The 25,967-nt window shown below is 44.3% G+C and overlaps 1 protein-coding gene across 1 annotated transcript in view; it reads right to left on the bottom strand.

Annotated features, from left to right (window-relative positions):
- Positions 1–25,967, bottom strand: part of LOC122552049 (desmin-like) — a 159,422-nt gene that overhangs the window by 96,359 nt on the left and 37,096 nt on the right. The window contains exon 3 of the mRNA XM_087988631.1: positions 18,323–18,418. Within this exon, the coding sequence (XP_087844757.1) occupies positions 18,323–18,418 (96 nt within the window). The remainder of the gene's footprint in view (positions 1–18,322; positions 18,419–25,967) is intronic.

The following is a 25,967-nucleotide window of genomic DNA, read 5'->3' as shown; positions in this document are numbered from 1 at the left end:
GTCAGTTTCCAACTGTCCAGATCTGCTAGCCTTTGATGTATAGCTTAATTACTTAGGCCATATACTAGTTTGTCGCTTGAGGCCTCACTTAAAACATTCCCAAACTTACAGCGTTCAGTGAGATACTTAAGGTTCATGGTGAACTGAGCCACCAAATTCCTTTCCAGTTGATTCCTCTTCCGAAATCTGAACCTCTATATGATTAGCAGGAGCACTGGGGCAAAATGGTCCTCCAAAGTACCAATTAACTTTTGGCTTGTTTTGTTTCCAGGTTTGTCTGGTTGGACAAGGCTTAAAGCTTAAGCTTCATGAAAAGCTTCACTGCCCATAGTATGAGGAACACAAGTACTAGCAATTCATTCTTGTTTCATCATTCATTTGCCAAAATATAATGACTGAACCTTTCAGCCTTCTAATTCTTCTTCAAAGGGTCTAATGGTACGAAATTGGCTCACCATCTGGTTTTTAATTTGGCGTGCGCGACCAAGTTCTATTCACATTCAAAGTCTTCTTCAATTCAGTACTATGTCCTTAGGTTCACCCCTTAAACCAAACTCAACACTTTTCATTTATTTCAAACTGTGAATAAGGGACGTTTCCTCCTTTCCCTACATCCATGCCTGAGACCTCACACATGGTAAGTTTTGCTGTCTGGGCCCTCCGAATTTCTTTCAATTCAAAGTTCGAATTTTCTTGTTTCGTTTGGGAATGAAGGAATCTGTCGTCCTTGTCCCCATCTCTCCCGTTGGTCAAATTTCAAGTGCACCGATGAGTGAAAGGAAATCTGATTTCTTTTCTTCTGTCGTTTCCTTGCCACCAGTTATTCTATACTGGGCAACTATTAGGCTCCAGTAGAATAAAAGAACATACAAAATTGTCATTTACCGCAATCCAACAGGGAGTTTTATTCAGTTGCTGTGCACTCTGTAAAAGTACAAGGCATACCTGCAAACCTGGCTGATCACTCACCAGTGGTTATGTGACTCAGCTCTTAAAGGGGACACTGTCCCAGCATATAATACAAAACACAAATCTTCCCTATATAAGATGTCTGGCTCGCAGACTTTCCTGTATTCTGCCCCTTCAACATTTACTGTTAACATGCAAATTAAAGAAAAAAAAACTTACTAAGAGAATACATGTGTATTTTAATTTAATTTCTACATTTTGAGGTACACCTTAACTAAAGCTGAAACTGAAATGAAAAGGAATACAGAACAGACTTAGAAAGGAAACTGACTCTCTCAGCTCTAAGGATAAGAAACAAACGGAGATTTGGAAACCAAGTCTTCAGATAAAAAACAATTCCTTTTCCAAAGATATAAAATTACACAGTGCAATCCAAGCTGAGGAGTAGCAGTTCATGAAACCACTAATCAGAACAGGCAAGAATAAGTAGTATGCTCTCTTCTGCAATGTAATAACTCTGTGACTGATGAGGCACTGCTCGTAAGAAGTGTCTGAGTGCTATCTGCCATTTGATTTGCAATCACAATTTGCCTCTTAAATGTTTAACCCATGTTAATTTTTGATGTTGGAGTATTTGCTCTGTTTATTATTCAGCACTAAATATCCTTCTGTTTTAAACATGGTATCTTATGGCTTTATTCTTCTTGTTAATAACTTGGATTTCTCTCCTGAGATTGTATTATACTGTAATAGAGTTTTAGAGATTCACAGTACAGAAAATAGACTTGGGCCCATTGCATCGTGTTGTTCAAAAACAACCATCTAATTACTCTAATCCCATTTTCCAGCACCTGGACCATATCCTTGTATGCCTTGGCATTGCAAGCCTATATCAAAATCCTTCTTCAATGTGTTGAGAGTTTTTGACTCTACCGCTCTGATATAAGCAGAGAGTTCCAGATTCCCACCACCGAATGAAAATGTTTTCCTCACATCCTCTCAAAGCTGTCTGCTCCTTACCTTAAGTCTATGCCATATGGTCACCAAGGGAAAACTTTCTTCCTGCCTACCCTATCAGTACCCCTCAATGTTATACATCTCAGTCATATCCCCTCCCGATCTCCTTTGCTCTAAGGAAAAACAATCCCAGTCTGTCCAATCTCTCTTTGTAAGTGAACCTCTCCAGTCTAGGCAACAATCTGGTAAATCCTCTTTGCACGCTCTCCAACACTATCCCATCCCTTCAATAGTGTAAATTCCAGAATGGTACACAATACTCTATCTATGACCTAATCCAGGATTTCTAATGGTCCCAGCACAACCACCCTGCTCTTGAACTCTATGCCTTGGCTAATAAAGGCACAGATACATATGCTTAAAAATGCATTGCTGGAAAAGCGCAGCAGATCAGGCAGCATCAAAGGAGAAGGAGAATCGACGTTTTGGGCATAAGCCCTTCTTCAGGAATGAGGAGGGTGTGCCAGGCAGGCTAAGATAAAAGGTAGGGAGGAGGGACTTGGGGGAGGAGCTTTGGGAATGCGATAGGTGGAAGGAGGTTAAGGTAAGGGTGATAGGCTGGAGATGGGGTGGGGGTGGAGAAGTCAGGAAGAAGATTGCAGGTCAAGAAGGCGGTGCTGAGTCTGAGGGTTGGGACTGAGAAAAGGTGGGGGGAGGGGAAATGAGGAAGCTGGAGAAATCTGTATTCATCCCTTGTGGTTGGAGGGTTCCTAGGCGGAAGATGAGTCGCTCTTCCTCCAGGCGTCGTGTTGCCATGGTCTGGCGATGGAGGAGGCCAAGGACCTGCATGCCCTTGGCGGAGTGGGAGGGGGAATTAAAGTGTTCAGCCACGGGGCAGTTGGGCTGGTTGGTGCAGGTGTCCCAGAGGTGTTCTCTGAAACATTCCGCAAGTAGGCGGCCTATCCCCCCAATGTATAGGAGGCCACATCGGGTGCAGTGGATGCAGTAAATGATGTGTGTGGAGGTGCAGGTGAATTTCTGATGGATATTGAAGGATCCCTTGGGGCCTTGGAAGGAAGTGAGGGGGGAGGTGTGGGCGCAAGTTTTGCATTTTTTGCGGTTGCAGGGGAAGGTGCTGGGAGTGGATGTAGGGTTGGTGGGGGGTGTGGATCTGACAAGGGAGTCACTGAGGGAGTGGTCTTTCTAGAACGCTGATAGGGGTGGGGAGGGAAATATATCCTTGGTGGTGGGGTCCGTTTGGAGGTGGCGGAAATGACGAAGAATGATCCGATGTATCTGGAGGTTGGTGGGGTGGTAGGTGAGGACGAGTGAGGTTCTGTCCTGGTGGCGATTGGAGGGGTGGGGTTCAAGGGCGGAGGAGCGGGAAGCCCCTGCAACCGCAAAAAATGCAAAACTTGCGCCCACACCTCCCCCCTCACTTCCCTCCAAGGCCCCAAGGGATCCTTCAATATCCATCAGAAATTCACCTGCACCTCCACACACATCATTTACTGCATCCGCTGCATCCGATGTGGCCTCCTATACATTGGGGAGACAGGCCGCCTACTTGCGAAACGTTTCAGAGAACACCTCTGGGACACCCGCACCAACCAACCCAACCGCCCCATGGCTGAACACTTTATTTCCCCCTCCCACTCCGCCAAGGACATGCAGGTTATTGGCCTCCTCCATCGCCAGACCATGGCAACACGACGCCTGGGGGAAGAGCGACTCATCTTCCGCGTATGAACCCTCCAACCACATGGGATGAATACAGATTTCTCAAGCTTCCTCATTTCCCCTCCCCCCACCTTTTCTCAGTCCAAACCCTCAGACTCAGCACCGCTTTCTTGACCTGCAATCTTCTTCCCGACCTCTCCACCCCCACTCCCTCTCCGGCCTATCACCCTCACCTTAACCTCCTTCCACCTATCACATTCCCAATGCCCCTCCCCAAGTCCCTCCTCCCTACTTTTTATCTTAGCCTGCTTGGCACACCCTCCTCATTCCTGAAGAAGGGCTTATGCCCAAAACTTCGATTCTCCTTCTCCTTTGATGCTGCCTGACCTGCTGCGCTTTTCCAGCAACGCATTTTTAAGCTCTGATCCCCAGCATCTGCAGTCCTCACTTTCTCCACATATACTATATGCCTACTTAACCATACTTAACTGTCCTGATACCTTAAAGAACTGGTGAATATGCAAACCAGAGTCCTTATAATCCCCATTGCTTTCCAGGATCCTGCTCATCATGTAGTCCTTTGCTTTGCTTTTTGCCAAAGTGCATCACCTGGTATTTATTGAGATTGAATTAAATCTGCCTCTGAATAGCCCATCTGACTAGTCCATCTGAAATATCCTCCTGAAATCTAAGGCTATCTTCCTCACTATTTACCATCCCATCGATGTCTGAATTACTACAAGGAGAATCAAAGCAAAAACCAGAGTTTCTTTGAATATATTGAGAAAATGATGTGCGGCATGGTGGCATAGTGGTTAGCACTGCTGCCTCACAACGCCAGGGGACCCGGGTTCAATTCCTGCCTCAGGCAACTGTCTGTGTGGAGTTTGCACATTCTCCCCGTGTCTGCATGGGTTTCCTCCAGGTGCTCCGGTTTCCTCCCACAGTCGAAAGATGCTAAATTGCCCGTAGTGTTAGGTGAAGGGATAAATGTACGGGAATGGGTCTGGGTGGGTTGCTCTTCGGAGGGTCGGGGTGGACTTGTTAGGCCGAAGAGCCTGTTCCACACTGTAAGTAATCTAATCTAACCATAATGAAACATTTGGGCCCCAGAAAGGCAGATGCAAACAATAGCTCACGTATACATGAAAATTTGCACTTCATTTTCACACTGGAAAGAACCTAAAAATATATTATGGGGAGCAACGTAATAAATTACAATTATTTGAAAGTGCAGTCCCATTTCGCATCACTAAGGGTCTTACCTTGCAGTGTATTGGTGATGACTAGTTAGAATGGATGTCAATACATAGAACATAGAACATTACGGTGCAGTACAGGCCAATCGGCCCTCAATGTTGCACCAACCTGTCAAACCAATCTGAAGCCCATCTAACCTACACTATTCCATGTACGTCCATATGCTTGCCCAATGACAACTTAAATGCCCTTAAAGTGGCTGAGTCTACTACTGTTGCAGGCAGTGCATTCTTCGCTCCTACTACTCTCTGAGTAAAGAACCCACCTCTGACATCTGTCCTATATCTATCATCCCTCAACTTAAAGCTATGCCCCTTTGTGCTCGCTGTCACCATACTTGGAAAAAGGCTCTCCCTCTCCACACTATCTAACCCTCTGATTATCTTGTATGTTTCTATTAAGTCACCTCTCAACCTTCTTCTCTCCAACGAAAACAGCCTCAAGTCCTCAGCCTTTCCTCATAAGACCTTCCCTCCATACCAGGCAACATCCTAGTAAATCTCCTTTGCACCCTTTCCAAAGCTTCCACATCCTTCTTATAATGCGGTGACCAGAACTGTACATAATACTCCAAGTGTGGCCGCACCAGAGTTTTGTACAGCTGTAGCATAACCTCATGGTTCCAGAACTCGATCCCTCTATTAATAAAAGCTAAAACACTGTGTGCCTTCTTAACAACCCTGTCAACCTGGGTGTCACCTTTCAAGGATCTGTGTACCTGGACACTGAGATCTCTCTGCTCATCTACACTACCAAGAATCTTACCATTAGCCCAGTACTTTGCATTCCGGTTACTCCAACTAAAGTGAATCACCTCACTTGTCCGCATTGAACTCCATTTGCCATCTCTTAGCCCAGCTCTGCAGCAACCGGTTTACTCTCATCTACCTGTTTGGTCACCTTCTCAAAGAACTCTAAGGTTTGTGAGGCACAACCTACCCTTCACAAAACCGTGCTGACTATCCCTAATCAAATTATTCTTTTCTAGATGATTATAAATCCTCTCTCTTCTAACCTTTTCCAACACTTTACCAACAGCTGAAGTAAGGCTCACTGGTCTATAATTAACAGGGTTGTCGCTACTCCCCTTCTTAAACAGGGGAACCACATTTGCTATCCTCCAGTCTTCTGGCACTATTCCTGTACACAATGAGGATTTAAAGATCAATGCCAAAGGCTCGGCAATCTCCTCCCTGGCTTCCCAGAGGATCCTAGGATAAATCCCATCCGGCCCAGGGGACTTATCTATTTTCACACTCTGCAGGATCTCTAATACCTCTCCCTTGTGAACCTCAATCCCACATAGTCAAGTAGCCTGTATCTCAGTATTCTCCTCGGCAACACTGTCGTTTTCTAGAGTGAATACTGTCGAACAATGTTCATTTAGTGCTTCCCCTATCTCCTCTGACTCCACACACAACTTCCCACTACTATCCTTGATTGGCCCTAATCTTACTCTCGTCATTCTTTTATTCTTTAAATACCTATAGAAAGCCTTAGGGTTCACCCTGATCCTATCTACCAACAACTTCTCATGTCTCCTCTTGGCTCTTCTGAGCTCTCTCTTTAGGTCTTTCCTGGCTACCTTGTAACCCTCAAGCGCCCTAACTGAGCCTTCACATCTCATCCTAACATAAGCCTTCTTCACATCTCATCCTAACATAAGCCTTCTTCTTCCTCTTGACCAGAGATTCCACTTCCTTCGTAAACCACGGCTCCCGCGCTCTACAGATTCCTCCCTGCTTGACAGGTACATACTTATCCAGGACACACAAAAGCTTTTCCTTGAATAAGCTCCACATTTCTAATGTGCCCATCCCCTGCAGTTTCCTTCCCAATCTTATGCTTCCTAAATCTTGCCTAATCGCATCATAATTGCCTTTCCCCCAGCTGTAACTCTTGCCCAGTGGTATACAACTATCCCTTTCTATAATTAAAGTAAACATAACAGAATTGTGATCGTTATCACCCAAAGTGCTTACCTACTTCCAAGTCTAACACCTGGCCAGGCTCATTACCCAGTACCAAATCTAATGTGGCTTCGCCCCTTGTTGGCCTGTATCAGGAAGCCCTCCTGCACACACTGGACAAAAAAATGATGTGAAACAGTTCATCCACTTTACTTTACTAACACCTTCCACCCCGACCTCAAATTTACCTGGACCGTCTCAGACTCCTCCCTCCCCTTCCTAGACCTCTCCATTTCTATCTCGGACGACTGACTCAACACAGACATTTACTATAAACCGACCGACTCCCACAGCTACCAAGACTACACCTCCTCCCACCCTGTCCCCTGTAAAAACGCTATCCCATATTCCCAATTCCTTCACCTCCGCCGCATCTGCTCCCAGGAGGACCAATTCCAATACTGAACAACCCAGATGGCCTCCTTCTTCAAAGACCACAATTTCCCCTCAGACGTGGTTGACGATGCTCGCCACCGCATCTCCTCCACTTCCCGCTCCTCCACCCTTGAACCCCACCCCTCCAATCGCCACCAGGACAGAACCCCACTCGTCCTCACCTACCACCCCACCAACCTCCAGATACATCGGATCATCCTTCGCCATTTCCGCCACCTCCAAACGGACCCACCACCAAGGATATATTTCCCTCCCCACCCCTATCAGCGTTCCGGAAAGACCACTCCCTCCGCCACTCCCTCGTCAGATCCACACCACCCACCAACCCAACCTCCACTCTCAGCACCTTCCCCTGCAACCGCAAGAAATGTAAAACTTGCGCCCACACCTCCCCCCTCACTTCCCTCCAAGGCCCCAAGGGATCCTTCCATATCCGTCAGAAATTCACCTGCACCTCCACACACATCATTTACTGCATCCGCTGCACCCGATGTGGCCTCCTATACATTGGGGAGACAGGCCACCTACTTGCGGAACGTTTCAGAGAACACCTCTGGCACACCCGCACCAACCAACCCAACCGCCCCGTGGCTGAACACTTTAATTCCCCCTCCCGCTCCGCTAAGGACTTGGAGGTCCTTGGCCTCCTCCATCGCCAGACCATGGCAACATGACGCCTGGGGGAAGAACCCCTCATCTTCCGCCTAGGAACCCTCCAACCACAAGGGATGAATGCAGATTTCTCCAGCTTTCTCATTTCCCCTCCCCCTACCTTTTCTCAGTCCCAACCCTCAGACTCAGCACCGCCTTCTTGACCTGCAATCTTCTTCCCTACCTCTCCGCCCCCACCCCCTCTCCGGCCTATCACCCTCACCTTAACCTCCTTCCACCTATTGTATTCCCAACGCCCCTCCCCCAAGTCCCTCCTCCCTACCTTTTATCTTAGCCTGCTTGGCACACCATCCTCATTCCTGAAGAAGGGCTTATGCCCGAAACGTCGATTCTCCTGTTCCTTTGATGCTGCCTGACCTGCTGCGCTTGTCCAGCAACACATTTTTAAGTTCTAAGTGCTGGCAAATGGGACTAGATTAATTTAGGATATCTGGTTGGCATGGACAGGTTGGACTGAAGGGTCTGTTTCTGTGCTGTACATCTCTATGACTCTTTGAGTCAGGGAGGGTCTAGAGGACTGGAAAATGACCAAAATAACATAAGGGAGGGAGGGAAGTGGAAGACAGGAAATTATGGGCTGGTTAGCCTGACCCCAGTGATTTTAGATTCCATTAAGGAAGAGGTTGTGGAACATTTGGAAGTGCCTGGTGAAATAGGGCTGAGTCAGCACAGCAAGGCTGACAAATCTGTTAGCACTCTTTGAAGAGGTAAGGAACAAGTACGACAAAGGACAGCCGGTAGATGTGATCAATTTGGATTTCCAAAAGGCCTTTGACAAAGTGCTGCGCAATAAGGTACAGCCTATTGTGTTATGGGCATTAATGATCCAAGTGAAAAAAACTGAGGACTTTGTTGTTAATTTTACAGATGTCACACAAAATAGGTGGAGGGTCACGCAGTGTTGAGGAAGTGGGGAGAATCACTTGGGCAGGCTAGAGTGGGCAACGAAGTGGCAGATGGAATATGTTCAAGTCTGACACTACATATCATGAGGTAGATGTCAGGATTTCATTGCACAGGCTTCAAGTGAGGTTAAAAGGCTCCTGTTTGAGATGAAGTGAATGTTGGAGGAATTGAAACAGGCAATGTCTACATGAAAAGATGAAGCATCTCAGGTATCATTGGAAGCTCAGGTATTTGCGCAGAAGCTCCTGGAATGACAATGAGAATTCGCTTGTATTGTGAGAGTTTTACAATTGCAGAAAGTAAACATGGAATAGCCAGCTTTCAGTTTAGAAGAATCTGGACTTTTGTTTTGCTTGGGTGAACATCCAGTACAGGACAACTTTCAGTAAAGATAATGACATTAAGTTTATCACCTGTAAGCCACTGCATTGTGAGTAAAGATTACCATCTAGTAAAGATTCCCTATTGCCAGATCCTATCACATGACTGAGAGAAAGCCTGGAAAAATACTGCAGGAGTCATTGGAGTCAGCTGTAATCTGTAAATCGTCATATCTCCATAGTCCTCGGGTGGAAGAAAGATGGAAAACTTTGGGATCTTTATCAATTACTGAACACTTAATACAAAGACTCATGAGGACATTTCCACTCTACTTTGGATTGAGGCAGAATTACAATGTTCTCAAAGCTGTAAAATATTCTGCAGTCTCGAATTAGCCGACAGTTATGACATTGTCAAACAAGACACTGAAAGGACATCATTCCAAATAGGCAGCAGGTGTCTTTATGAATACACAAGAATGCTGTCTGGGCTCTGTAATACCCCTGGTACTTTCATGAGGGTGATGGATAAATGTTCCCATGACTTTAATTTCTAGGTGGAAGTCAAAGAACAAGAACAAAGAACAAGAACAAAGAACAATACAGCACAGGAACAGGCCCTTCGGCCCTCCAAATCTGCACCAACACATTTTGCCCTTCCATAATAAAACTCGTCTTCACTTACAGGATCTGTATCCCTCTATTCCCTTTCTATTCATGAATTTGTCCAGGACTTCTTGAATGCTGCTACTATGTCTGCTTCTACCACCTCTGCTGGCTGTGTGTTCCAGGCATTCATCACTCTTTGTGTGAAAAACCTGCCTCACACATCTCTTTTAAACTTACTCCTGCTATGCACCTTGAACTTGTGCCCCTAGTAGTTGACCCCTCCATTCTGGGAAAAAGCCTCATATTTTCTCCCCTATCCATGCCAATTCACAATTTTACAAACATCTAACAGGTCACCCCTCAACCTCCTGCGTGAAAACAAACCCAGTCTATCCAACCTTTCTTCATAGTTAACATCCCCCATACCAGGCAACACCCTTTTCTGTATCCTCTCCAAAGCATCCACATCCTTCTGGTAGTGTGATGACCAGAACTTTAACTTTACTCAATGTCCCTGCCAATGAAGGCAAACATGCCATAGGCCTTTTTTCACTACCTTATCTATCTGCACTGGCATCTTCAGTGATGTGTGGACCGTATATCCAGATCTCTGTGCATACCAATAATTCTAAGGATTCTACCATTCACTGTATAATTTCTCTTTGTACTTGAACTTCCAAAATGCACCACCTCACATTTGCCTGGGTTAAGCTCTATCTGCCATTTTTCTGCAAATCTCTCCAATTGATCTATAAATCTGCTGCATTCTCTGACAACCCTCCTCATTACCTGCAACTTCACCAACACGGTTGTTGTTATGGGTGACTTTAACTTTCCTAATATTGATTGGATCTTCCTCAGGTTAAAAAGCCTGGATGGAGCAGTTTTTGTCAGATATGTCCAGGAAGGCTTCCTGACTCATACGTACATAGGCTGACTAGGGGGGAGGCCATATTGAATTTGGTGCTTGCCAACTAACCAGGCTGGGTGTCAGATCTCTCAGTGGGAGAGCATTTCGGTGATAGTGATCACAACTCCATGACCTTTATTATACTCATGGAGAGGGATAGGAATAGATGGTATGGGAAAGTGTTTAATTGGGGGAGGGGGAATTACAATGCTATTCAGCAGGAACTGGGGCGCCTAGATTGGGAACAGATATTCTCAGGGAAATGCACGACAGAAATGTGGAGGTTGTTTAGGGAGCACTTGTTGATAGTTCTGAACAGATTGTCCCACTGAGACAAAGAAGGGATGGTAGGGTGAAAGAACCTTGGGTGACAAGGGATGCGGAACATCTAACCATGAGGAAGGAGGAAGCTTACTTAAGATTGAGGAGGCAAGGATCAGACAGGGCTCTAGAGGGTTACAAGGTAGCCAGGAAGGAACTGAAGAATGGACTGAGGAGAGCTAAAAAGGGGCATGAAAAAGCTTTAATGGGTAGGATTAAGGAAAACTCTCAGGCATTCTACACTTATGTGAGGAACAAGAGGATGGTCAGAGTTAGGGTAGGGCCGATCAGGGCTAGTGGAGGGAACTTGCACCTGGAGTCCGAGGAGATCCTTAATGAATATTTGCTTCAGTATTCACTACTGAGAGGGACTTTGGCATTTCTAAGGACATGGTGAAACAGAATGATATGCTCAAAAGGTTGATGTTAGGAAGGAGGATGTCCTGAAAGAATAGATGGGCCAAACAGGATATACCCAAGGTGACTACAAGAAGCGAGGGAAGAGATTGCTGCGCCTTTGCCGATAATCTTTGCATCCTCACTGTCCACTGAAGTAGTTCCAGATGATTGGAGGGTGGAAAATGTTATTCCCTTGTTCAAGAAAGGGAACAGGACTATGTGAGAGAAAAATAAACCATTGCCTGCCCACTACTTGTTCACAGAAACTATGTCTGTTCTTAGCTAAACAGAGCATACCCATAGTATCTCAACTTGACCACTACCAGCTCAGGGCTAAACAGCAAAACAAGACAATACCAGAACAAGACAGCTTCCAGACCGATAAAAAGGAAAAAAAAGACACTCCTTATATGTTCTGATAACAGACTTCCTACCTCACAATAGCATCCCCAGTCTCCTCAGGTATTGAAGCCTTACAAAGCGTACCTAGACTGAGTGGCAGACAGATACCTGACAAGAATGCACACCACCCTGCAGACCCAGTGAAACCAGGATACTGGACATTAGCACCTGCTCTAACAGAGGAACAGAACCTCCTGTTACAATTATTACCTGATTGCTAATACCAGACAACCGATTGTTATCCATTGAATGTAATTTAATTCATATTGTCTTGTAATTAACACTACACACTGTAACTTTATAAAAACTGTCTGTATCTGCAGCTCGGGGAAGAGAATCCTCGACTTAACTGTGCAGAGTGTCCGTTCTGTATTTGTCCTGTCAATTTTTCTTTCCCACTATATCATGAGAAATAAACCATTATTCGTCAATTACACAAGATCGGTGTGTGGCCTCTATTTGTAATTGGACAATTCTCTGACAGCATAATCCTGAGAATTACAGAACAGTCAGTCCCACGTCTGTGGTAGGCAAAATAATGGAGAAAATTCTGACAGACAGGATTTATGATTAGTTGGAATACTATAGTTTGATTAGAGGTAGTCAGAATGGTTTTGTGAGGGAGACGTCATGCCTCACAAACCTTACTGAAGTGGAGGTTACAAACATGTTGATGGAAGTTGAGCAGTGGATATGGTGTATATGGATTTTAGCAAGACATTTGATAAGGTTCACCATGGTAAGCTCATTCAGAAAGTAAGGAAGCATGGGATGTAGGGAAATCTGGCTATGTGGATACAGAATTGGTTGGCCCATAGAAGTCAGAAGGTGGTGGTATATTGTAAGTACTCAGCCTGGAGCTCGGTGACCAGTGAGGCTCCACAGGGAACGGTTCTGGGACTTCTGCTCTTTGTGATTTTATTAATAGCTTGGATGAGGAAGTGGAAGGATGGGTTAGTAAGTTTGCCGATGACACGAAGGTTGGTGGAGTTGTGCATAATGTGGACAGCTGTTGTAGGTTGCAACGGGACATTGACAGGATCCAGAGCTGGGCTGAGAAGTGGTAGATGGAGTTCAACCTGGAAAAGTGTGAAGTGATTCATTTTAGATGGTCAAATTTAAAGACAGAATACAGGGTTAAAGGCAGGATTCTTGGCAGTGTGGAGGAACAGAGGGATCTTGCGGTCCATGTCTATAGATTTGCGGACCATGTCAAAGTTTCCACCCAAGTTGATAGGGCTGTTAACAACGCATATGGTGTGTTGGCTTTCATTAGCAGGGGAATTGACTTTAAGAACCAAGAGGTTATGCTGCAGCTTTATAGAGCCCTGGTTATACTTCACTTGGAATATTGTGTTCCGTTCTGGTCATCTTATTATAGGAAGGATGTGGAAGCTTTAGAGAAGGGTACTGCCCGGACTGGAGGGCATGTCTTATGAAGAAAGGTTGAGGGAGCTCGGGCTTTTCTCACTGGAGAGAAGGAGAATGAGAGGTGATGTGATAGAGGTATACAAGATGTGAGAGGCATAGATAGAGTGGATAGCCAGAGACTTTTTCCCTTGGTGGAAATGTCTATCACGAGGGGGCATAATTTTAAGGTAATTGGAGGAATGTTTAGGGGAAATGTCAGAGGTAGGTTACTTGCACAGAGTGGTGGATGTGTGGATTGCACTGCCAGCAGTGATGGTAGAGTCAGATCCATTAGGGACATTTAAGCGACTCTTGGATAGGCACATGGAAGTTATGGGTACAATGAAGGATACGTAGGTTAGTCTGATTTTAGAGTAGGATAAAAGGTCAGCATGACATCAAAGGCTGAAGAGCCTGTACTATGCTGTAGTGCTCTAAGTATTGTCCACAAATTTACTAATTTGACCAACCAAGTTCGCTTCCAAATCATTTATGTAAACCATGAACAGCAGAGATGCCACCATTGGTCCCTGTGAAACACCACTAGTCACAACCCTCCATTGCGAAAAGCATTCTTCTACTGCTATGTTTTGTTTCCTAAAACTAAGCCAGTTCTGTATCCATCTTGGCAGCTCACCCCTGATACCATGAGACTTCACCTTTTGTACCAGTCTGCCATGAGGGATGTTGTCAAAGGCTTTACTGAAATCGATGTCGAGATCAACCACTTTTCCCTCATCAATCTTCTTTGTCACTTCTCAAAAAACTTGATGAAGTTAGTGGGGCACAACCTCCACTGCACTAGGCCATGCTTACCGTTGCTAATAGGTCTCTTTGCTTCTAAATGCATATAGATCTTACCCTTGTTAATTTTTTCACCTTAATCTTTATCCCTGCAACCTTTCTTGGGCAATGGTACAACATTGCCTATTCTCCAGTCCTCTGGGGCCTTACCTGTGGCCAAAGAGGATACAAAGGTGGCTATCAATGCTCCAGCAATTTGTTCTCTTGCCTCGCTCAATATTCTGAGATTGATCTCCTCAGAACCTAAGGACTTATCTACCTTAATACTTTTTAAGATGCACAATACCTCTTCCTTTTTAGTAGCAGTTGGCTTAGAAATTTCACTGTCCTTTTCCCAAGATCATTCTCCACCAATTCCTTCTCTTTGGTGAATACGGACACAAAGTATTAGTTTAGGCCCTCACCTACCTCTTTTAGCTCCACACGTAGCTTCTCTGCTTTGTTCTTGAGTGGACCAACCTTTTCCCTGGCTATCCTCTTGCCTTTTATATATGTATTGGGATTGTCCTTATTTCTGTTTGCTAATGACTTTTCATGACACATGTTCCAGTAAGGAGGAAGAACAAGGATGGCATAGTAAGGGATCTTTCAATAACAAAGGAGGTTGTGAATTTAGTCAAAAAGAAAGAAGCAGCATGTGTAAGGTTTAGGAAGCTAAAATTGGACAGGGCCCATGAGGAATATAAGCAGGAAAGTACTCAAGCAGGGAATCAGGAGAACAACAAGTGGCCATGAAATGACCTTGGCAAGTAAGGTTAAAGAGAATCCCCAAGGCAGTCTATAGACTTTAAAAACAAGAGGATAACTAAGGAGAAGGTAGGACCACTCAAGGATAAAGGAGGAAACTTGTGCTTGGAAACAAAGGAAGTGGGTGAAATCCTAAATGAGCATTTTGCATTGATATTCAACCAGGAGGAGGATATGGAGCATAGTAAGATTTTTGTGGAACATGCTAATATGCTAAGGCATTTTGAGATCCAAAAAGAACTGGTGTTGAATCTCTTGAAAAGCATTAAGGTGGATAATTCCCCGGGGCCCGATGGTACCTACTCCAGGTTTCTGAGATGGGCAAGAGAGAAGATTGTTGAGTCCTTGACCAAGATCTTTGCATCCTCGCTAGGCAATGGAGAGGTCCCGGAGGACTAGCGAGTAGCTCATGTTCTTCCTCTGTTCAAGAAAGGAAATGGGAATAGTCCAGGAAACTACTGAACGGTGAGTCTCACCTCGGTGGTTGGGAAGCTACTGAACAGAATTCTTAGGGATGGGATTTATGCACATTGGAAAAGCATAGCCTAGTTAGGGACAGTCAGCATGGCTTTGTGCAGGGCAGGTCACGTCTTACTAACTTGATTGAATTTTTCAAGGTTATGACGAAGGTGATCAATGAGCGTAGAGCAATGGATGTTATTTACATGGAATTTAGTAAAGCTTTCGACAAGATCTTTCATGGTAGGCTCATGTAGAAGATTAAGATACATGGGATCCATGGTGACATGATAGTGTGGATTCAGAATTGGCTTGCCCTTAGAAGACAGAGTATAGTGGTGGAAGGGAAAATGAGGTCTGCAGATGCTGGAGATCAGAGATGGAAATGTGTTGCTGGAGAAGCGCAGCAGGTCAGGCAGCATCTAGGGAACAGGAGAATCGACGTTTCGGGCATTAGCCCTTCTTCAGGTGGAAGGTTGTTTTTCAAGGCTGGAGGTCCATGATTAGTGGTGTAGTGGTGTTGCATGGTTATCTGTACTAGGACCTTTGCTGTTTTTGATATATGTAAATAATTTAGATGAAAATGTAAATGGGTGGGTTGGTAAGTTTGCAGACGATACAAAGATTGGTGGAGTTGTGAAAGTGTACAAGGTTGTCAAAAGGTTACAGCGGGATACAGGTCAGTTGCAGATATGGGCGAAGTTTAATTCCACTAAGTGTGAAGTGCTGCACTTTGGGAGATCAAATATTAAGAAAAATATACAGTCAATGGCAGGACTCTGAATAGCACTGGTGTACAGAAGGACCTTGAGGTTCAAGTGGCTACACAAGTAGATAGAGTGATAAAGAAGTTGTATGGTGTGCTTACCTTTATTGGTCGGGGAATTGAGAACAAGAGCCAGGATGTCATGTTGCAGATTTATAAGACTTTGGTTAGGCCACACTTCGAGTATTGCGTTCAATTCTGGTTGCAGAAAGGATGTGAAAGCTTTGGAGAGGGTGCAGAATAGTTTATCTGGATGCTGCCAGGATTAGAGGGTATGAGCTATAAGGAGAGGCTAGAAAAACTTGGGTTGCTTTCTCTTGAGCAGAGAAGGTGAGAGGAGACCTGATAGCAGTCTACAAAATTATGAGATGCATAGATTTGGGGTTGACAGTCAGACTACTTTTCTTAGAATTGAAATAACTAATACTAAGGGGCATGCATTTAAGGTGAGGGGGGCAAGTCCAAAGGAAATGTGAAGGGCAAGTCTTTTACATGGAGAATGGCAGGAGCCAGGAGTGGTGGTGGAGGCAGATGCGATAAGGGCATTTAAGGGACTTTTAGATAAGTATGTTAATATGCAAGAAATGGAGGGATATAGGCCAAAAGCAGGCAGAATGGATTAGTTTCATTTGGCATCACGTTTGGCACAACATCGTGAGCCGAAAGGCCTATTCCTGTGCTGTACAATTTTATGTTCATGACTCCTTTTAGTCCTTCCAATTCCTTGTTTAAGTTCTTTCCTACTTTCCTTGTATATTTCAAGGGCTTCATCAGTTCCCATCTTCCTAGATCTTATGTATACTTCCTTTTTCTTTCGACCAAGGTCATAACGTCCCTGGTCATTCAACGTTCACATAATTTGCCACATCTATCCTTCATTCTCACAGGAACATGCCTCCGCTGAACTCTTACCAACTGCCATCTGAAATACTCCTGCACTTCCAATGTACACTCAAACAGTCGCCTCCAGTCAAGATTCTGCCTAATATTGTTATTGTTCGCCTTCTTCCAACTGAACACCTTCACCCGAGGATTGCTATAATGCCTATCTATGGGCCCCTTAAAACTCACAGTATTATGATCACTACTTCAGAAATGCTCCACCATTGAGACTTCACACACCTGGCCAGGCTCATTTCCCAAAGCCAGGTCCAGTATAACCCCTTCCCTACTTGGACTGTTGAAGTCCTGATGAAGGGCTTTTGTCCAAAACATCGATTTTCCTGCTCCTCGGGTGCTGCTGACTGGCTGTGCTTTTCTAGCACCACTCTAATCTAGACTCTGATTTCCAGCATCTGCAGTCCTCACTTTTGTCCTGGACTGTTTACATACTGTGTCAAGAAACCCTCTTGAATGGTCCTTAGCAAATTCTGCCTCATTCAATCCCCTAGCATGAAGTGAGTCCCAGTCAATATAGGGGAAGTTAAAGTCATCCACCACTACAACCTTGCTTGTTTTTACGTCTTTCCAACATCTGTTTACATATTCCCTGACTGTTGGGGGGCCTGTAGTATAGCCCCAGCATTGTTATTTGAACATTCCTATTCCTGAGTTCTACCCATATTGCCTCACTACATGAGTCCTCTGTAGTTACCCAAGGTTGGAAGTGAACCTGGGGCCCTGGCACTAGGAGGCTGCAGTGCTAACCACTGAGCCACTTACCATCCTCAACTTCAAACCCAACAAGTCGGAAACTTAAGTTAATGAAAAACGGTGACACCAGCTGCGGGCAGGAATTCGCCACTGCAGTGTGGTTTCTGAAGTTCCAAAGGAGTCATAAGTCATGCAAACAACATATCAGCAGAGTCTATCCACACCAGCACCAGTATTGTGTGGCATTATGCCTTTGCAGAATCGTTTCTTTCCAGCAATTAAAAAAAGTCTAGTCGATTATCTTGTCTGATCTCGGCCAATTCTGAGTCTCCAGTAAAATACTCATGTCTCAATAGTTTGATTAAACTTGGACAATGGCAGATATGAGCAGGGCCCTTTTGAAAGGAGGCTTGGAGCCTTAGTATCTGGTAATGGGAAATAGAGAGATAAGGAAACTTAAAGTAAACTTCAAGATAACAATGGGACATTTTATACAATATTCTATCTTAGAAGCAATTTTAATAGCTCAATTGAGCCCTGTTAGCATAACATTATAGGTGTACTCCTAAGAAGGGATATAAAATATGTTGTAAAACAGTGCGACCATAAAATCCTAGCCTTAGTTAAAATGCCAGCTTAAATTAAAGAAACATTGATGATTAGCCAATGCAGTGTCTGATAATGTGGTTCTTTACTGCTGAAAAATCATTTGAACAATGTTAAAAAGTATTAACCTAATACTTATTCAATTATTATGAGAGAATGAGTGCTTTCATTTACGTGATATTAGTCCCTACAGATACATAGCATGCCCTTTTCTTCTTGTACTCACTTGATCACGTATATCCTCCAGTTGTGAGAGTTGTATTTCCATCATTTTAACCTTACGTTGAAGTTTATCGACTGCTACATTAGTTTCATCACTTTTCTGTAAGTTCAATTTCACATAATTAGTATATTTCAATTAAAAAGGACAAATATGCAAACAACTGAACTAATTTTACACCCTAATAATAATTTTCATATATTGAGAATAATTGTAGAGTCAAGCATTACATTAACCATTTCACAAGCTTCGTCAGAACTACAGACTTGTGAAAGCAATCAAACAATCTAACAGCTTAAAGCTTCACCCATTTCCCAACTATATCACAACATAAATTTCAGACATTTAATTCATAATCCATTTCATGTGATAATGGAAATTCAATGAGAAAAGCAAAGAACAATTTAACAGGATTTTAAAAATTCATAAGTGTAAAAGATTATTTCTATCCCACTCGCACAAGTAATTTCCAATCATAGCATTAATGCCAGTTAAAAGTGTACATCCACAATGGAAATCTTCCATCTCGTAAGATAATAGCTTATTAGATTAGATTACAGTGTGGAAACAGGCCCTTCGGCCCAACAAGTCCACACCGACCCGCCGAAGCGAAACCCACCCATACCCTACATTTACCCCTTACCTAACACTACGGGCAATTTAGTATGGCCAATTCACCTGGCCCTGCACATCTTTGGACTGTGGGAGGAAACCGGAGCACCCGGAGGAAACCCACGCAGACACGGGGAGAACGTGCAAACTCCACACAGTCAGTCGCCTGAGGCGGGAATTGAACCCGGGTCTCTGGCGCTGTGAGGCAGCAGTGCTAACCACTGTGCCACCGTGCCGCCCGCTTATGTTGAGGTGTTTAATTTGGTGTTATGGCTGTCCCCTGTGCTACGTACACACTCTGCAGCAAAACCAGAGTGGAAATCAAACTATTCTCCAGGGGACATGGGCAAAACTACAGAGACCTGTGCAGCCCACGTTTCAGGGTCTCACTCTTGACTTATGTGGTAGAGTCCAATGGAATGCAAAGCACTACATTTGGCACCAGTTGTTTAAAGCAGATTACAGAAAGACAATATATTCAGACAAGAGTCTGCCTTTGGACTATTCCATTCAGATTTTCTTTACAGGGTTATTAGACTTCAAACAGAGCTATGGAACTCTATGCCAATGGTTGGGAGTTTGGTTCACCAATGCTACGGCATGTTGACATGCTGGTCACAATGCAAATATCGAAACCAGGTTCCTCTGAATCTCTAACTTAACACTTTGAGGGATATCATTTCCATGCATCACCGAGCTGAGGACTTGCAGGTGGACAGGGAGAAGCTTACAGAGTTGGTTCTCCAACAAGGTGATGTGACTTGTCTTGAGTGTGGGTGAAAATATTAGTGTGCTCTATGTTATTGTGTGCTTGTTTGCTTCTCATTTCAGCCTAGACAACATCGCCAAAAACCTGCTGCAGATTTGAATCCAGTGAGGATAGAAATAGGAAGATAGTACAGTTGAATATGTGGCTAAAGAGCTACTGCAGGAGGGAGGAATTCAGATATCTGGATTGTTGTGATCTCTTCTAGGGTAGGTGAGACCCTGTCAAAAAGGATGAGTTGCACCTAAACTGGAGGGGTACCAAATCCTTTTTGGAAGTTTGCTAACGCCACTCAGGAGGGTTTAAAGTAATGTGGCGGGGGGTGGAAACCTAAGTCACAAGTGAGGAGAAGAAATTAATAGGACCAACAAACAGGGTCAGTTTAATGAACAAGGCGGGATTATTAAAAAATATATTGAGGAGGGAGAAATAATAAAAAGATGCTGAAGGACAGGATAGAATGTTCAGCCAAAATAGAGTTCTTCATACAAATGTATGAAGTCTAAGGAACAAATTAGCTTTAAGTAAATCGTGAATAATGAGGAAATTAATGGAACTGAAAAGTGACAAGTATCCAGGTTCTGATAGTTTCTGTGCACGGGTGTTAAGGAGCACATTTAAAGATTATGGTTAGGGCACTGGCAGAGTTCCCTGGATTCAGGTATTTCTGGATTAAAAATTTGCTCATATCACACCACTCTTTAAGAAGGATGACAGAGGGAAACCAGGAATTCCAGACCAGTTAGCCTGACATATGTGGTGGGGAAATTGTTGGGGTCGATAATCAAGAATAAGGTAACTGATCACCTTGGAAAATTTCTATTAATCAGGGAGACGCAGCATGGATTCATAAAGGGTAGGTCATGCTTGACAAAACATCATGAAGTTTTTTTTAACAAGGCAACAAGGGTGGTGAACAGGGGCAAGTTGATTAATGCTGTTTATATGGACTTCCAAAAGGCTTGTGATAAAGTCCAACTCAGGAGACTGTGAACTAAAGTGGAAGCCTGTTGAATTCAGGGCAAATTATTGACATGGATAGGAAAATGGTTGAGTGGCAGGAAACAGAGAATTGGAATAATGGGTAAATACTCATATTGGCAAGACATGATTCATGTCCAGTAGAGATCTGTATTGGGGCCTCAATTATTCACAATATTCCTTAATGACTTGGATAGTGGCATTAAAAGTCAAATTTGCTGATGACTCAAAATTGGGCAGCGTTACAGACAGTTTTGATAACAGCATAAAATTGCAGCAGGATTTTGATAGACTAGGTGAATGGACAAAAGTGTGGCAGATGGATTTTATTATAAACAAGACTGAAGTTATCTATTTCGGGCTGAGAAACGATAGATCAGGATGTTTTTTCAGAAGGCATAAAGTTAAATAGAGTGGATGTCCAATGGGATTTGAGTTTTAGGCACACAACTCTTTAAAATGCCACAAACAGCCATAGAGTCAAACAACCCTTCAGTCTAACGCATCCACTCTGACCAGACATCCCAGTCTAAACTAGTCCCACCTGCCAGATTTTGGCACATATCCCTCTAAACCCTTCCTGTTCATCTGATGCCTTTTAAATATTATAACTGTACCAGCCTCCACCACCTCCTCTGGCAGTTCATTCCACACACATATCATGCTCTACATGAAAAATGTACCCCTTAGATCCTTTATAAATCTTTCCCCTCTCACCTTAAATCTATGCCCTCTAATTTTGGACTCCACCAACTCTGGGAAAAAGATCTCAGCTATTCCCCCTATCCATGCTTCTCCTGGTTTTATGAACATCTATAAGGTCACCCCTCAGACTCCGAAGCTGCAGGGAAAAAGATCCCAACCCATTCAGCGTCTACCTATAACAGAAACACTCTAATCTTGACAACATGCTTATAAAACTTTCCTGCACCCCCTCAAGTTTGATCACATCCTTCCTGTAGAAAGAATTGCTGTAGGCCGGAATTGTAAACAGTATTCCAACACTGGCCTCACCACTGTCCTATGAAGGGGCAACATCATGTCCCAACTCCTACACTCAGTGTTCTGACCAATGAAGGCAAGTGTACCAAACACATGCTTCACCATCCTGCCTACCTGCGACTCCATTTTCAAGAAACTTTGCACCTGCTCCTCTAGGTCTCTTTATTCAGCAATACTCTTCAGGGCCCTCCGATTAACTGTATAAATGCTGCCATAAGTGCAGAAAATAGTCCAAAGGACTGATGGAATGCAGAACTTCATATCTAAAGGATTGGAATACTGGGGTGCAAACATTATGCTGCTGTTAAGCAAAGCCCTCATTCGACCTCACACAGTACTGTGAGCATATTTAAGCATCACAGCTTAGGAAGGACATTTTGACCTTGGAGGGACCTGGACTTCAGGGGTTAAGATATGAAGTCAGACTATACAAATTAGGCCTTAATTGTCTACAACTCAGAAGATTAAAGGCTGATCTAATCGAGGTCTTCAGGACACTAACAGGGAAAGACAGGGTAGATAAAGATAAATAGGGGGAGGCGATGACCCAGTGGTTTTATCATTAGACTACTCAAGAAACTCAGATAATGTTCTGGGACACGGGTTGACTCATGGTTGATGGTGGAATTTGAATTCAATTCTTTCAAAAAATCTGGAATTCAGAATCTATTAATGACCATGAAACCATTGTTGGAAAAACCCATCTGGTTCACTAATACCCTTCAGGGAAGGAAATCTGCCAATCTCATTTGGTCCAGTTCACATGTGGGGCCAGGCCCACAGCAATGTGGTTGACTCTCAACCGTCCTTTGAAATGGCCAAGCAAGCCAGTCAGTTGTTCCAATTGCTTAAAGTCTCAAAGAAATGAAACTGTACAGATCACCGAGCATCCACTTAGGGACCGGAAAAGGCAACAGCAGAAACAGTCCTGTCAAGCCTGCAAAGTCCATCTCACTAATATCTGAGGGCTAGTGCCAAAATTGGGAGAACTGTCTCACAGACGAGTCAAGCAACAGCCTGACACAGACATACTTACGAAATCATACCTTACAGACATCGTCTCAGACACCACCATTACCATCACTAGATATGCTCTGTCTCATCTAGCAGGACAGTCCCAACAGTGGTATACAGTCAGGAGGGCATTGTTTCAGGTGTCCTCAACATTGACTTCAGACCAATAAAGACTCATGTCTTCAGATTAAGCATTGGCAAGGAAACCCCCTGTCAATAACCACATACGGTCTTCCCTCAGCTGATGAATGGGTACACTTACAGGAAGCACTGAGGATGGCAAGGGCACAGAATGTAATCTGGGTGGGGGATTTCAATGTCCACCAAGAGTGGCTATACAGCAGCACTACTGGTTGAGCTGGTCAGGTCCTTAAAGGCCACAGCTGCTAGACTGGGTCTGCGGCAGGTGGTGAGGGAACCAACAAGGGGGAAAAACAGACTTGACCTCATCCTTACCAAGGTGCCAGCTGCAGATGCATCTGTCCATGACAGTATCGGTTAGAGTGACCACCACACAGTCCTTGTGGAGACAAAGTCCCACCTTCACTTTGAGAATACCCTCCATCGGGTTGTGTGGCACTATCATCGTGCTAAAAAGGACAGACTTTGAACAAATCTAGCAACTCAAGACTGGCATCTATGAGGTGCTGTGGGCCATCAACAGCAGCAGAATTGTACTCCAGCACAATCTGGAACTTCGTGGACCAGCATATCCCCCACTCAACCATTACCATCAAGCCAGGGGATCAACCCTGGTTCAATGGACAGTGCAGGAGGGCATGCCAGGAGCAGCACCAGGCATACCTGAAGATAAGTTGCCAAACTGAGGAAGCTACTAAACAGGACCACTTGCATGCCACACAACATAAACAGCAAGGGATAGACAGAGCTAAACAATCCCACAACCAATGGACCAAATCTGAACTCTGCAGTCCTGCCACATCCAGTCATGGTGATGGATAATTAAACAATTCAATGGAGGAGGCGGCTCCACAAATATCCCTATCCTCAATGATGGAACAGCCCAACACATCAGTGCAAAAGATAAAGCTGTTGCTTTTGCAGCAATCTTCAGCCAAAAGTGCAAAATGCACTGGTCCCTGCATTACAGATACCAGTTTTCAGCCAACTTGATTCACTCCACGTGATATTATGAAACAGTTGGAAACACTGGATACAACAAAGGCTCTGGGTCCTGACAAATTTCCAGCAATAGTACTGAAAGCTTGTGCTCAGAACTAGTCGCTCTCTTAGCAAAGCTCTTCCAGTACAGTTACAACACTGGCATCTACTGATGTGGAAAATTGCCCAGGTATGACCTACACATAAAAAGCAGGACAAATCCAACCCGGCTAATTACTGCCCTCTCAGTCTACTCTTGATCACTGGTAAAGTGATGGAAGGTGTCATCAACAGTGCTATCAAGCAGCATCTTGAAGAAAGTGAGGACTGCAGATGCTGGAGAGTTAGAGTCGAAAAGTGTGGTGCTGGAAAAGCACACCAGGTCAGGTAGCATCCAAGAAGCAGGAGAGTTGACATTTCCAGCGTGAGCCCTTCACCAGGAATGAGAAGCACCGGCTCAGCGATGCCCAGTGTGGGTTCTACCAGGGCCACTCAGCTCCTGTCCTCATTACAACGTTGGTTCAAACATGGACAAAAGACCTGAATTACAAGTTGACAATGAGAAGGTTTTAGCAATTTTGGAACATCTGAAAATAGATAAGACCCCTGGGTCGAATGGGATTTATCCTTGGAATCTCTGGGAAGCTATGGAAGAGATTGCAGAGCCTTTGGCTTTGACCTTTATGTCATCATTGTCGACAGGAATAGTGCCAGAAGACTGGAGGATAGCAAATGTTGTTACCTTGTTTAAGAAGGAAAGTCGAGACAACCCTGGTAATTATAGGTCAGTGAGCCTCACTTCAGTTGTGGGTAGGGTGTTGGAAAAGGTTATAAGAGATAGGATTTATAATCGTCTGGAAATGAATAATTTGATTAGAGATAGTCAACACGATTTTGCCTCACAAACCTTATTGAGTTCTTCGAGAAGGTGACCAAACAGGTGGATGAGGGTAAAGCAGTTGATGTGGTGTATATGGACTTCAGTGAGGCATTTGAGAAGGTTACACACGGTAGGGTATTGCATAAGTACGGAGTTTTGGGATTGAAGGTGAATTAGCAAATTTGATTGAAATTGGCGAGCTGAAAGAAGAGGGTGGTGGTTGATGGGAAATGTTCACCCTGGAACTCAGTATCACTCAGCAACCAGTAGTGTGCCACAAGGATCTGTTTTGGGACCATTGCTGCTTGTCATTTTTATAAATGATCTGGATGTGAGCATAGAAGGATGGGTTCGTAAATTTGAGGATGACACTAAGGTAGGCAGAGTTGCAGGTAGTGCCGAAAGATGTTGTGGGTTACAGAGGGACATATAAGATGCAGAGCTGGGCTAAGAAGTAGCAGATGGAGTTTAATGTGGAAAAGTGTGAGGTGATTCACTTTGGAAGAAATAAAATAAGCACGGTGGCACAGTGGTTAGCACTGCTGCCTCACAGCACCAGAGACTTGGGTTCAATTCCCACCTCAGGTGACTGACTGTGTGGAGTTTGCACATTGTCCCCGTGTCTGCGTGGGTTTCCTCCGGGTGCTCCGGTTTCCTCCCACACTCCAAAGATGTGCAGGTCAGGTGAATTGGCCACACTAAATTGTCCGTATTGTTAGGTAAGGGGTAAATGTAGGGGTATGGGTGGGTTGCGCTTCGGCGGGTCGGTGTGGACTTGTTGGGCCGAAGGGCCTGTTTCCACAGTGTAAAGTAATCTAATCTAAGTAAAATTCTTGGCAGTGTAGATGAACAGAGAGATCTTGATGTCTAGGTGCATAAATCCCTAGAAGTTGCAACCCAGGTTGATAGGTTTGTTAAGAAGATGTATGGTGTGCTGGCGTTTTTTGATAGGAGGATTGAGTTTTGGAGCCACGATGTCACACTTCAGCTGTACAGGACACTGGTAAGGCCACCTGGAGTATTGCATACAGTTCTGGTCACCACATCATAGGAAGGATGTGGAAGCTTTGGAATAGGTTTAGAGGAGATTTACTAGGATGTTGCCTGGTATGGAGGGAAGATCTTACGAGGAAAGGCTGAGGAAACTGAAGCTATTGACGTTGGACAGAAGAAGGGTGAGAGGTGACTTAACCGAGATGTGCAAGATAACCAGAGGGTTAGATAGGGTGGACAGTGAGAGCCTTTTTCATCGGATGGTGAAGGCTAACACGAGG

The sequence above is a fragment of the Chiloscyllium plagiosum genome, unplaced genomic scaffold, assembly GCF_037043375.1.
Source record: "Chiloscyllium plagiosum isolate Xiang-an unplaced genomic scaffold, Cpla_swu_hap1 HiC_scaffold_7, whole genome shotgun sequence".
In the NCBI taxonomy this organism is placed as follows: domain Eukaryota; kingdom Metazoa; phylum Chordata; class Chondrichthyes; order Orectolobiformes; family Hemiscylliidae; genus Chiloscyllium; species Chiloscyllium plagiosum.
Note: the sequence above shows the minus strand (reverse complement) of the source record. Positions and strands in the feature narration are given on the sequence as shown.